This window comes from Engystomops pustulosus, chromosome 5 (genome assembly GCF_040894005.1).
Source record: "Engystomops pustulosus chromosome 5, aEngPut4.maternal, whole genome shotgun sequence".
Classification (NCBI taxonomy): Eukaryota; Metazoa; Chordata; class Amphibia; order Anura; family Leptodactylidae; genus Engystomops; species Engystomops pustulosus.
Window position 1 is genome coordinate 194,878,083 of NC_092415.1, and position 14,840 is coordinate 194,892,922.

Sequence of the window (14,840 nt, forward strand, 5' to 3'; positions counted from 1 at the left end):
TTTATAATATAATAATTCCTTTATTTATATGACCCAGAGAAAAAAGTTTTTCTTCTGTTATTTAGTTTTCACGACAAAGTTCAAGAGTAGGAGGTATGACCCAAGAATTGTGATATTAAAAACTTCAATTTGTCCCAAAAAAAACTAGACCCCCAGATTATAAAGAAGTTATAGCTCTGTAATGGCCTGGGCATTAACAACATGGAAAATAGGTGTGATAAGGGGTTAATAATTTTTTATATAATATGCACATTTAAAAACAGAACTGGAAGATTAATAATGTATCATTTTGTTCCTGAATACAACAAACAACAAAAATAAGAGTTTTGGCCATTGAGGAGTTAGCTATAAGCAGTGGATAGGATAAGGATTGCGGCTGTATAGACGCACGGATTCTGCCGCTGTTCACATTACACACGGGGGAAGCCCCGTAGGGAGGGAGGGGGCGGGGCATGTCGCTACGGTAACGCATGTTGTTGGTGCCGCCGAGGACTCCCGGGAAGGCTCCGATCACAGGCGGCTCCCCCGTCCTCTTCCCGGCCATGCCCGCCCCGCAGGAGGTGACCCGGGCCCCGGTGCAGAGCAGCAGCATGACCCTGACAGAGGCCAAACAGAACGGGCGCCCGGTGGTGCGGCTACTGGTCACCGACACCGACCTGGTGCAGAAAGAGGTAACGTGTCATTACACCTCCCGGCCAGGGCGGCGCTGTGCACACACTGACGGGAGGGGCGGGGCTGTGCGCACACTGACGGGAGGGGCGGGGCTGTGCACACACTGATGGGAGGGGCGGGGCTGTGCGCACACTGATGGGAGGGGCGGGGCTGTGCGCACACTGACGGGAGGGGCGGGGCTTTCGCTCTTTGGGGCTCTAGTGTTTGGACTTAGAACTAACACTAGAGGGAGTAATAATACAACAAAAATGTCCCCCATCACAGGAGCTTGGCCGCCATCAAAGCTGTGATAAATTATATATTGAATGGGATACTTTATATAAATGGCTTGTTATATGGTCGTGGGAGGGCATAATAAATGTAAAGTGAGTTTTCACTTTGATGCACATGGAGAGACCACTCACATAGTATAGAATAGTACAAAGCCGCAGTACCAGGCACAGCCTATGATCAAGGGAGGCGCTGTTTGCTTAGGTAGACTGGTAACTATCAAAACCAGACTAGTGATAAGTGACACTGACCTAACAATTGCTGCAATTAACGCCAATTGCTCTAATGGGGTGTTCCCATTAGAGCAAATAAATGTTATTGTTAGAGAACATGAGTGAGCAAACAGCAACATAAAAATCAAGTAACACACAAGATAATTTTAAGGCAACTTGATTTATAAAGCGACTGGAGAGAATTGGGACAGATATGGCGCAGCGCCTCTTATGTGTAAAGGTTTGGTCTGGTACTGCAGCTTAAAGGGATGTTCCTATTCCAGCAAATTAATGATATTGTTTTTATGATAAAAAGTTATACAATTTCCCAATATACATTCTGTATAAATTCCCCACAGTTTTCTAGATCTCTGCTTGCTGTCATTCTATAGAAAGCTTCTATGTTTCCTTCCAGTGGTGAGAAATCTGACCCTGGTCACACAGGTGCACGGCTCGTTATATCACACAGCTCTGATTACTCTCTATGACCATGGTCAGATTTCTATGTTTCCTTCCAGTGGACAGAAGCTTTCTGTAGAAGGACAGCAAGCAGAGATCTAGAAAACTATGAGCAATTGTTACAGAATGTATATTGGAAAATTGTATAACTTTTTTTCATAAAAACAATAACATTAATTTGCTGGAATAGGAACACCCCTTTAAGCTGCAGTACCAGACCAAACCTTTACACAGAAGAAGCGCTGCACCATATCTGTCCCATTTCTCTCCAGTCACCACAAAATTATCCCTGCGCTGTCTCGTGTGTTACTTGGTTTTCATGTTGCTGTTTGTTCACTCATGTTCTCTAACTAACAAACCTCTTCACAGAGCAACAGAGATCAGGGGGAGCCCACACAGTGGTGGGATAGATCCATTTAGGGCAGACCTTTGTTGATACATTTTAATCCTATAACCCCTTAAAGGGGCAGGAAATCAATTGTTTTGGATTCTCATTTTTTCTTCTCTTTTTTTTTTTCAGCCCGTCCAGTTTAGACCCATGGATCTGGAGCGCGTTAGCAAACTCTTTGAGGATCCGTTCTCTGTAAGTCATCATGTGATTCTACTGCTACACATGTTCCATCAGCTACAAAGTAGTACTAAAAAGTAGAAAACCTGCCCTTTATCACCTCTCCAAGGCACATACTTACCCCACTCATTTTTGGGCGTGCATCCCATCAGAAGCCATGGGAGATAGCAGGGCCCGCTTCATCCAATGACTGGCCTTCTCAGACCAGGAGACAACACAGGCAGTCATGTCCCACATACGTCATTGGATGAAGCGGGTTAGTGGCTGTCAATTGCCGCCTAGAGCGCGCTGTGGGCACGGTGCTTGGTATGGGGACCGGAGGGCTGTCCTACAGCCTGGCAGGTCTCCAGCAGGTGGTGTGTGCAAGAAATAAGGAATGAGAGGATGATGCAATGGTTTATTCCTGGGGCAACCCCTGGGTAATGGATGGGGAAGCTCGTGGTGGTAACAACTATATCCAGGGATCAGACAGAGGCAACATTGTGCACATCAACTCACGGTTCTTTATTGAAGAACAGGCAACGTCCAGAAATGGGTAGCAGCAGATTCCTTATACTGGAAAGGTCATGGAGAGCCAGTCCACAGGAATGGTACACGCAGCCTGATAGTAGATGTAGGCTGGGCTTGTGCAGGTGGAACTGAGTCCATATGGTGGAAGCTGCAGTTCTGGGCTTAAGTCTCCAGACTGACCCTGTGTGCCAGGCAGTAGGCCTGAGGCACTAGAGGTTCCTGGGACTAATGGCTGTGGCAGCACTGAAGGTGCGCTGCTCACTGTGACCTGAGCAGACTGCTGAGACAGACCATGTGCTCTCACCCAGCAGGGGTTTATATACTCCCCCTGGTCAGGTGGTAGCACTTCTCCAATCACCTTCCAGCTTGCATAACAGACACATCATTGGAAAATTACATACAGCGATTAACTGTTGCCTTGCCAGGCAGTATCTACAGCTGCAGTTACACAATACAGCTCCTGACCTGGAGAGGGCGCTATTCGCAACTACCAGCCTGCCTATGCATTGGCAGGGGTGTTGCACATCCCCAACCATAGAACTACTGGTCAAAATCAGGGCCCAAAACTGGAAGTATCGGAGCAACATGGGAACCAGGAGCAGAGTAAATGTGTTCTTTTTACTTCTCACCTCAGGTCCCTGGGGGTTTTCCATATTCTCTCAAAACCCTTTAAATAAGTGTCCTCCAGTAAAAGACTTTTTGGTGTGTTTTGGCGATAGATAGAAACAGTAGATGTTTCTAGAAAAAGCAGATGTGTCTCCTTTTGCGCTTTTTTTCTTTTCCTTTTGTATTTGCACATTTTATTTTTGTGACACTTTCATGCGCTCACTGAAGCTCGTGGCGCACTGGTTTTCCTGCTTCCTCTTTCATATGCGCCTTGTGCAGATTTTGGCCTAAAAGTTGCAAAGAAATGTACAAACACACTCCAGTCCCCACCGGGGGGACAGTAGGAAACTGTTTTGTATAGGCTGCACCAAACATTGATCACTTTTCAGAAATTGTGAACAAATTTGCACAAAAAAAAGCACAATGGGGCTCATTTTCTAAGGGTCGCGCTGCGCACTTTTGTCAGACTGTGCGGCGTTTTCATGGCTAAAACGGCTTGCACAGGTATTTAAGCGCACGCAATCCCTTTGTGGGACATAATTTAGGGGGCGGGGCCGACGGGCGATCGGACTAAGCGCGGGATTTAAGTTTCAAATTGTGTGGCAAGACAATGCACTTACATGCACCAGGAACAAGATGGTGAACTCCGGCGGACCTGAGTGGGGAAGCGACACATGTAGGATATGGGCGCACGATCTTAGTGAATCGCGGCACAGGGCATTATACACGGACAATGCACTTTCTGTGAACTCCGGTGACCCTGTAAGTAAATGTGCCCCATTGTATCTAATGGACAACTGCTCATAGATACATCAAAGAGCAAAAGTGCAAAAAATGGCAAGGCAAAAATTACAAGATTAAGATACATCAGGGGATGTCCAGGATAAGCATTGTGAAAACTAAAGCGCTGAGATAATTCTTCTTCTTTGAGCCGTTTTATTTACCATTTTACTCTTGTTCTACAGAAAGATTTCATCGAGAGACAAGTAAAGGCTGTAAAGAAAGTCGGGAAACATTACTACAATGGCATTGTATCCTTTATTCTGAAGAACTACAGGAAAAGCATTACAAATCTTATATCCCAGAAGATGAGCCATAATAATTCCTTTATTTATATAGCGCACACAGATGACGCAGCGATGCACAAAGCATGACATATCGGTCCCTGTCCCCAATGGGTTTCACAATCTAATCAACCTACCAGTATGTTTTGGAGTGTAGGAGGAAACTGGAGGACCCAGAGGAAACCCATACAGAGAGAACATACAAACTATTTGCAGATATCGACCTGGGTGGGATTTGAGCCCAGGACCCCAGCGCTGCAAGGTAGAAGTGCTACCCACTCAGCCACCTTGCCACCCGTGTTTACTTTCCCCATCCTCTGTTTGGCTGTAAGACAACTGGTTGCAGCAGGAGCCTCCCCCTTGTGCTCTGCAGGACGGTCTGACATTGCTGAAAATTGCTTTCAGCAATTTTGTCGGCATGGGATACCAGCAGGTTTCTGCCACTTTTTTAAGTCTGTAACTTTCATGGAGCATCTAAGTACACAAAGCTAAGAGCACAGCTGTGTGAGGACACCCCCAATGCATTTGGTGAAGCTGAATCATAAATCCATATTTCGCAGTCCTGCTACTTAGAATACACACACAAAGGTAAGGTGACACAGACCTCCAGGGACAATACCTAACACTGGTTACAGAGAGCTAAGAGTACAGCAGTGTGAAGGCACACCCCAGTACACTTAGAGAAGCTACAATCCTGGAATTAAAATGTCTATTTCACAGTCCTGCTGCTACTAACATACATCAAGGTATCATTAAAGGGAACCTACCACCACGAATCTACCTATAAAGGTAGAATCGTGGTGGTAGGTTCCCTTTAAACATCTCTCCAGGAACAATACCTAACACTGTCTGCACAGAGCTTTGAGCACAGCAGTGTGAGGACACCCCCTCTCCCCAGTACACTTGGAGAAGCAGGCCCATTGTAGTCCTCGCTCGCTGTGACCTATGTGTACATATTCACATATTGATATATTTTTTATATCCCAAGACTTAATGCAGTTTTTCCTCAGCATGAAACAGCTCCTTAAAGATTTGCCGCAAATGATGAAACTATTGAACGCGTCTGCCTCAAAGATCGAGGACCACAGGGACTTCATAGATCCTGTCTGTGATATTGTAAAGTTATTCGGGTAAGTTTATATGAAATACACTGCCTTCTGTAAAATAAACAAAAAAAAACACATTTTTGACCCTGTTCACACTTCCATTACATGAAGATATATTACATTTAATAATATAATAAACATTAATCAGAAGTAATTATTTCCTGCATTTTCTAGTAACACTCTGTTATAAACTTCTTGTCCGTTGTATCTGTAGTCTTCCTTTCCTGAAAGAGAAGATGTCAGATGAAGTCACGTATGCCCAGGCTGTTGCAGAGTCGCTGTCTCAGCTAGGTAAGTTCTATCACTACAGGTACATTTACATCACGTTTGATGTATATGTTCAGCGGAGGCCATTGGAGCCTATGGGGGACGGATGCAAATTATTGTATCCATACCCGGCCTCCGCTGAGCCAACGCTATGGGACGTCACAGTCCTACTGGCTGCTGCCGATGTTCAATCCGCCTCTCACTTTATAAGGAGATGACAATGTATGCCATGGTGCATATGTGCACACAGTGTGATATGTCCTTGCCCAATGTCCTCAGAGATGAATGGCGCAGCCCGGGTATTTGCGTCCTGCTGCTTCACTTATCTTGGGGAGCGACAAGGGATCCAACCCCACCAGACCCCCCGTTCTCGTCTGGGTTAGATTGAGTTCACGCCACGTTTATTGTGTATGCTCAGCGCATACGTAAGGAAAGCTCCCGAAATATACGCTAACCGTATACTTTGGCATATTTCTAGAATTTTCTCTTTTATGTGAAATCTCAAAAGATTAAAAATCCCCTCAAATGTCATGTCAAAATGAGCAGAGAAGAGTTATATTTTGCCAGAGATGAGTCAACTTTAGAGGCTGCAGGTGGAGCGTCACTTCAGTTCTCTCTGTCTCTATCCCCTGCCTTGGCTGAGCTGAGAGTGCATGTGCATGCAACACTCAGGAGGGATAACAGTTATCGATCAGTATCAGGTGTATACGGCCTTTGCATGTAAATCAGTGACCATGTGATCCTCTTGGGGAAGTATATATTGTATATATTTATGACGGCGGAAGAGTTAAACCAGCATATGATATTATTCATAGTTCTGTAAAACTTCAGGTTTTTAATTTGTGCTGTTTTTGTGTGGTTTTTTTTACCTCCAGGTTGTCTGATGCGGGTGCCAAGTTCTCAAGTCAGGATACAGATTTGCACTTCGGTTGCCAGTTTCTACAACCCACAGTCTACAAAGCTGCCAATGGATGGTAAATCGTATGAATCAATATATATTCATTTGAAAATATCCAAAAACGTGTATTTTTCATGAATGAGATGTGATATTTTATAGTTTTGGTCCCCTAAACAGTGTAAAATACATCACTGGCCTTGGGGTGGCATTTGCAAGGGCTCAGGGGGCGGCCCCTTTGTGTGCATTGGCCAGGGCTCTTTTCATTCGGTGCACCATAGACCCGCCCCTCTACAGTGTCCAATCAGGAGGGCACTGGAGCGCTGATTTAGAGCAGAGGGGAGGAGCCTAATAGTATTCACCACTTGGAGCCCTGTAAATATAAATCTATAGGTGCAAAACTGAAACATCCCTAAGACCGCGTTTTGATTTTATTTTGAGACACAATCCAAAGGCTTCCCCCGTGATCACATGTTGCGGTAACATTGCATTTAGCAAATGCAATAGAAACAGTGGTTAGCACTACAGCCTTGCAGCGACTGGGGTTCTGGGTTCAAATCCCACTCAGGTCAACATCTGCAAAGAGTTTGAATGTTCTCTTTGTGTTTGCGTGGGTTTCCTCCGGGTCCTCCGGTTTCCTCCCACACTCCAAAACATACTGGTAGGTTAATTAGATTGTGAGCCCCCATTAGGGACAGGGACTGATTTGGCAAACTCTGTGCAGTGCTGTATAATCTGTGTGCGCTGTATAAATAAAGAATTATTATTATGTTACCTTAGCATGTGATCACGAGGGAAGCTTTTTGGATTGCGTCTCAAAATGCAACATGTGAATACGGACTCCAACATGACCGACCAGTCTGCTGGATGATGGTTGATGGTCACTGGGCACCAAAAACAGTCCTCAAAGTCTCAGCAGCTCGTATTTACGGTAGTGGTTCAGTACATAATATGTGAATGTGAAATCTCTTCACAGGTTTTCAGCCAACAAATGTCACCTACAAGTTACAGATGGCAGAAGTGGGAGGATTGGCAGAAACCCTTGTTTTGTCTCTGGCAGTGGTGGAGAACAACCTACAAGAAAAGTTAGCATTGTTGAAAGTACTACAACTCTTATCCAGCACCACTGGTATGTGTACTGCACCTACATAGCTTAAAAGAAACCTACCACTTTAAAATGACCCTTCTAACCCACAAATACCTTTAGACAGCTCAGGATGAGCTGATGCCAGACCATATCTTGACTAGAACCAGAAACCGCTGTATTCCTGGAAAAAGTGTTTAGTGTTTAGCTGTATTCAAATCCACCTTAGGCGCACTACGATATTGGTGTTCGCTATATGCGCGCTACCGTTTGTGCGCATAATTCTGTTGTGCCGGAAAGCCGGTGACGTCAACAAGCTCTCAGGCACACTCGCGCATATGCACCAGCACCTCTTGTCGCAGCCGGCTTCCAGTGCGGCAGCCAAAGCCTCGTAGTATCGAGAGGCGTCGGAGAGAAGGCCGCGTGCTCGCCGAGTTATAGAAGGAGCGCTGCGTAATCTGTGTGCGCTATATAACCCAAGGAATTATTGTTATTATCACATAGGCACAGTATATCCTCTGTATGTCTGGCTGTGCCTTGCATGACATCTAGTCCCATCCTATAAAATCTCATGTTTTTTACATGCAGAGAACTGCAAGCTGATGGCCCGGGCTCAGGCCGCCTGCAGAATATGTTCCCGTCTCAATGACTCCGATCCCTCGGGACAGCTTCTTTTCCGCTCCTCTGAGATCCTGTGGAACCTACTGGAAAACGGGCCAAAGGAAGACGTCATTAATCAGCTCAGTAACATAGAATGTATCTAGTAAGTAGCATCCCAAAATTTACAACAGAGATTAAACAGAATCTGTCATCAGGTTTTCACCATTGAGCCTAATGACAGGTTCCCATAGAAGTCTTCATACTGGGCTTTTTTTTGCATAAAGATCCATAGCACAGATCTAGTTTAAATGGCTGTTAGAAAAGTTTGTGGCACCTTCTCAGCAGAGAATCCCTGTCTTATGGGCATGTTTTCTCTTCAGCCAGGTCACAGTGTGACACAGCTCAGCTCCCTCATTCCCCCCTCGCTCAGGAATGAGAGAGACGCTGGCTGTGTGTGACTCAATGAAGAGGATTCCTGAGCGACAGGGGGGATGAGGAAGCAAATCACATACAGCCAGCATCTCTCTCTACTCCCTCATTCCCCCCTCACTTAGGAATTCTTTTCAGCGAGTCATACAGTCAGCATCTCTCTAATTTCTAAAGGGGGGGGGGAGCTTAATAGTCACACAGTGCCTCAGCTGAAACACGGTCCTTTGAATTGGTGAGTCTCAATGGCAAGTTTCCAGCATTCAGTGATTTTAACTAGATCTGAACTATGGGTTTTTATACCTAAAAAGATTTCTGTGGGAATATGTAATTAGATTTAATGTTGAAAACCTGATGACAGGTTCCCTTTAAGACAGAGTTGATCTTACTGATCTCCTGTAGTGACCCCACCACTACCACCATTGTCTGACATCATTTCTATATGTCAAGATGGACAAAGAAGTATAGACCAAAGAGGAGACCCTTGAAATGGGAAGCATTAGCGACATTGGGGCATATTTACTAAAAACAGTGCAGTGTGTACTATGTGCAGTGTCCTGTGTATAGTGCAGGGGGCGCCAGATTCAGGATTTCTGGTGCACGTTCTTCATGCATCTGGCGCCCCCTGCACTGCCCCAACAGAGTGCACTACTTTTTTTTTGGTGCACCTTAAACATGGGGCGTGCAACACAGTTCTATAGGACTTTGCATGTTAAATCTGGCGCAAGGTCCGACTGAGCACCGGAGCGCCCCCTCCAGTGCAGAAATTTTTTGTTGCACAAAGACTAGTGCAGCCACAACACAAAAGGGTCGAGTGCGACACAAATATGGCACAGACACTTCTTAAATACCTGTACAAGCAGTTTGCACTAGAAAGAACGTGCAAAGTCTGACAGAAAACTGGCGCAAGGACCTTAGTAAATATGCCCTAATGTCTTGGAATATAACCTTATATACTATGGGGAGAAGCCTTTAACCTCTTCGTGACTGAGGGTCATTGGTGCTTGAATGTCCAGGACTTTTGCATTTCTGTTCTTCTATAAATGACAACATTTTTTGGAACCGCATCATAACAAATAGCTAAATATGTGAAAAAAATACATAGCGGCGCACATTTACTAAGGACCTTGCGCCAGTTTTCTGTCGGACTTTCTAGTGCAAACTGCTTGTACAGGTATTTAAGAAGTGTCTGAGACACATATATGTCGCACGTGACCCTTTTGTGGCGCCGCTGCACTAGTCATCATGCTACACAAATTAGGGAGCGGACCTGGTTGCGCCAGATTTAAAATGCAAAGTCCAACAGAATTGTGTTGCACCCCTCATGTTAAAGGTGCACCAAAATAAAGTGGTGCAGGGAAGTGTAGGGGGCACCAGATTCATGAAGAATGTGCAGCAGAAATTCTGAACACTACACAGGCAAACTCCATTTAGTGCTGTTTGTACAGTTGTTAGTAAATGTGCCCCATTATTTTGTCCCTTTTCCCCATTAAATTTGGTAAACAATTGTATCAACCTTTCTCAAAATATGTTATTAATATGTACAGTGTCAATCAGTCACCATTTTCCAGGTTCCAAGACAGACCGAGACAGAGGCAGAGGGTGCATGTACTTTAGCAAAGTGTCTTCTGCAGCTCCTTCTGCCTTCAGCTGACTGGCTGGAAGGAGTCATATCTCCTGGACTGTGGCACCTAGAAACACAATTGTGATGTCCCATTAAAGAGGAGAATCTCCCTTTTAATAGAAGATATGGATTGTGTTTCTAGGTGAAAGAGAACCAGGAATATCCACTATTAAATTTATAGTCAGGAATTGACATTTGTATTTAAAAATCTGATTTTTTTACGGCAACAGTGGAGATCTCCGGTTCTGTTTCCTAATCTATATATATATATATCTTAATAGGACAAAATTATGTTTCTAGATGCCAAGGTCCAAGAGATATGACTGCTGGTATAGCATGTATATACGTGGTATCTGCACGGGGCATGTGCAAATAGGACTTATTGTAGCAGTAGGGCATTCTTGAAGGGGTTAAATTGTATGATCTCTTTTGCAGCTTGATCACATGTATCTGATCTTTCCCGTAGTTCCCTGAAAGATTCTTTCGTGCGTCTACTAACTAGTAGCAACCGAAATTCTGACCGACAAATGAGGAACGACCTTCTGGTAATCGCCACTTTGATCGCGGAGAACAGTCGCCCGCCAATGATTGTAAGTAATATGTGCATAGCAATGGACGGCAGGGCTGAAGGGTGACATTTGGGGTGCATTCACATGTTCTGTTTTTCAGATGCAGTTTTTGTTATCCAAACTAGGAGTGGAGTGAAAACAAGAGGAGTAGCAGCCTCACTCCGTGATATCTTTTCTCCCATTATGATCCACACCTACTTTTGCCTTCAAAAACTGCATCTGAAAAACTGAACGTATGAACGTACCCTCAAATATTAAGAGACATCCCCCCCCAACTCCAATGGAACTTTCCAATGTCAGGACCCAAATTCCTGTACCCTGACCTCACCGGAAGTGCTGAAGCTCCCATGATCACTGGGGGTAATTTATCATTGGTTTATCATTGGTTCGTCTATGTTTGGCGCATTGGTGATGCAAATGCTGTTTTGCGACTTTCCCTTGCGCCAAATGAACATAGGACAGTGCAAAGTCACTGTGACATAGACCCGGCTTGTTCCAAATTCATTATATGTATAGACTAGTTTTCACAATACAATTGATTTAATGAAGTGTGACTTTCCGTTTTGACGCAGATTGATGCCAGTCCCCACCCTGGTCTATGTTCTGCAACTTTTGATGTTCTTTTGCAACTTTTTATGCGACTGTCGTCACCAACCCACATGACATAAGACACTGCCAGCAGATCTATCAAGGAGCTCTGAAGGCTGACATAGAAATGTCGTAAGGAGCCGCCTAGAGATAAATTACCCCCCACTGTGTCCTATACATTTACATGGATTCATAACATTTAGAGTTGCAATATATATATAGGGGGTCCTCTACTTAAGGACACCCGACCCCTAGTTAAAGATGGACCCCTCTGCCCCCTGTGACCTCTGGTGAAGTCTCTGGATGTTACTATTGTCCCAGGCGGCAATGATCAGCTGTAAGGTGTCTGTAATGAAGCTTTATTGTTAATCCTTGGTCCAATTACAGCAAAAAACTTTGAAACTCCAATTTTTTGTCTGGATCTACAATTATAAAATATACAGTTTCGATTTACATACAAATTCAACTTAAGAACAAACCTATGGAACCTATCTTGTATGTAACTGCCTGTACTATATATAATTATGCACAATCTTGTGTCTTATTATTATTGTGTTTTATTCCAGGAAAGTGGATTTGCTAAGCAGCTGATCTTGTTTGCGACATTCTCAGAAGGTGCGTGTCGGTCAGTGTCAAATAAGCTTGCGGCCCTTAGGTTAGAGCCTCGTCTCAAAATGAGACAAAATAGAATAGAATCAAAATATTCAGAATGAATGTAGGTTTCCCATATGAGACATTCATAGTATCAGCAATCTGATCTGACCGCTGGGGCTTCCCCTAATCAGAAGAAGTGAGACCTACACTCACTGGCCACTTTATTAGGTACACCATGCTAGTAACGGATTGGACCCCCTTTTGCCTTCAGAACTGCCTCAATTCTTCGTGGCATAGATACAACAAGGTGCTGGAAGCATTCCTCAGAGATTTTGGTCCATACTGACATGATGGCATCACACAGTTGCCGCAGATTTGTCAGCTGCACATCCATGATGCGAATCTCCCGTTCCACCACATCCCAAAGATGCTCTATTGGATTGAGATCTGGTGACTGTGGAGGCCATTTGTGTCCAGTGACCTCATTGTCATGTTCAAGAAACCAGTCTGAGATGATTCCAGCTTTATGACATGGCGCATTATCCTGCTGAAAGTAGCCATCAGATGTTACAGGGTACATTGTGCTCATAAAGGGATGGACATGGTCAGCAACAATACTCAGGTAGGCTGTGGCGTTGTACCAAGGGGCCCAAAGAGTGCCAAGAAAATATTCCCCACACCATGACACCACCACCACCAGCCTGAACCGTTGATACAAGGCAGGATGGATCCATGCTTTCATGTTGTTGACGCCAAATTCGGACCCTACCATCCGAATGTCGCAGCAGAAATCGAGACTCATCAGACCAGGCAACGTTTTTCCAATCTTCTACTGTCCAATTTCGTTGAGCTTGTGCAAATTGTAGCCTCAGTTTCCTGTTCTTAGCTGAAAGGAGTGGCACCCGGTGTGGTCTTCTGCTGCTGTAGCCCATCTGCCTCAAAGTTCGACGTACTGTGCGTTCAGAGATGCTCTTCTGCCTACCTTGGTTGTAACGGGTGGCGATTTGAGTCACTGTTGCCTTTCTATCAGCTCGAACCAGTCTGCCCATTCTCCTCTGACCTCTGGCATCAACAAGGCATTTCCGCCCACAGAACTGCCGCTCACTGGATGTTTTTTCTTTTTCGGACCATTCTCTGTAAACCCTAGAGATGGTTGTGCGTGAAAATCCCAGTAGATCAGCAGTTTCTGAAATACTCAGACCAGCCCTTCTGGCACCAACAACCATGCCACGTTCAAAGGCCTCAAATCACCTTTCTTCCCCATACTGATGCTCGGTTTGAACTGCAGGAGATTGTCTTGACCATGTCTACATGCCTAAATGCACTGACTTGCCGCCATGTGATTGGCTGATTAGAAATTAAGTGTTAACGAGCAGTTGGACAGGTGTACCTAATAAAGTGGCCGGTGAGTGTATATCCGTTTATAACACATACACACAAACCACCACCACCATGCAGGACAGGGACAGGATCACAATGATGTCCTTCTGTATTTTGGGAAAATTAAAGGGAACCTGTCACCACATTTTTCACAAATTCAGCCAGTGACTGGGGACAGCCCTATTAACTAAATGACACCCTTCTTTTAGCTGAAAATTGTCACAAATCCCTCACATCCCCATAAACTCAACTTTATCATCTTCCCTGGAATCTTACCATGGACTTCTACACCTCCCCATCCACAATGGAGGCTCCAAGGACCTTAGATGACATCACCCTGGTCACATGACATGCAGTACTGAATGGTAAGAAGGAGACTTGTGGCATGGAGAGGAGCTGCTGGACTCGGTCGAGCAGGACACACACCCTCCTGCTTCTGCTAGATCTGGCTGTTTGCCAGGAAAGATAACAAAGTCGATTTATTGGGGATGTGAGGGAAAAATTTTTATCTAAAAGAAGGGTATCATTTAGTTAATAGGGCTGTATAGGAACCTCTCACTAGATATATGTAAATGTGAAAAATGTGGTCACCGGTTTTCCTTTAACGTTATACGAAATAGATCTTTGAATGCTATATACAAGTTACCTGTAAAGAGTCCTGGGGACAGAGAAGAGTCATGCAGGGATATTTACTCCCCTCCCATAGTCCAGATACATCACACAAGTCTGGGTGGCTGTGCTGGACGTAAGTTATGATGATGTTTTGGTCCCCTGGGCAGGGGTGGATGAATATTATGGCCCCTACAAGTCTGGAATCAGCTTCTTGGGGAATGAAGGATGCGTCGCCTCTGCCCGGGTTCAATCTGTGGTTTCAGGATCTTTGGAGGACCTTCAAAGGTCCTGAAATGGCTCTTATGTAAATGTGTATTGAGAGAAGGAACAGATTTACAAGGATTTCATGGGTGAAGGGCGAAAATTTGGAGGGTGTTTTGGGTGGCCACAGGCCCCATAGAAGGCTTGGGCCCGGGGCTACAACCCAATTTTAGAAGATGAACAGATCAACGTGAAGTTCCATATAACTTTCTTTCACATTACAATACTTATCTATTGACTTTTTCTTTTTGTCTCTAGTTAAAAGCCATAATCCTCTGGTGAAAAGTTTAAAACTATTACATAACCACGAAGACTTTGAGATGAAGAAACTTCTATTCAACATGTTGGTGGTGTTATCGAAGGACCTGTCCACTGTCCAGGTGAGGAATATGTATAAGGAACCATCACCCTGAGCCTGGTGTGTTGTATGATAGTCACCACCCTGGGCTGCCAGAGACAGTCGATGGAAGTGC

General features: G+C 44.7%; 1 protein-coding gene across 1 annotated transcript in view; it reads left to right on the plus strand.

Annotated features, from left to right (window-relative positions):
* Positions 1–429: 429 nt before the first annotated feature.
* Positions 430–14,840, plus strand: part of CFAP69 (cilia and flagella associated protein 69) — a 29,142-nt gene continuing 14,731 nt past the window's right edge. The window contains exons 1-11 of the mRNA XM_072154236.1: positions 430–671; positions 2,134–2,196; positions 4,263–4,328; positions 5,382–5,491; positions 5,682–5,758; positions 6,610–6,708; positions 7,606–7,758; positions 8,302–8,476; positions 10,830–10,953; positions 12,087–12,135; positions 14,626–14,747. Of these exons, the coding sequence (XP_072010337.1) occupies positions 471–671; positions 2,134–2,196; positions 4,263–4,328; positions 5,382–5,491; positions 5,682–5,758; positions 6,610–6,708; positions 7,606–7,758; positions 8,302–8,476; positions 10,830–10,953; positions 12,087–12,135; positions 14,626–14,747 (1,239 nt within the window). The 5' untranslated portion in view covers positions 430–470. The remainder of the gene's footprint in view (positions 672–2,133; positions 2,197–4,262; positions 4,329–5,381; positions 5,492–5,681; positions 5,759–6,609; positions 6,709–7,605; positions 7,759–8,301; positions 8,477–10,829; positions 10,954–12,086; positions 12,136–14,625; positions 14,748–14,840) is intronic.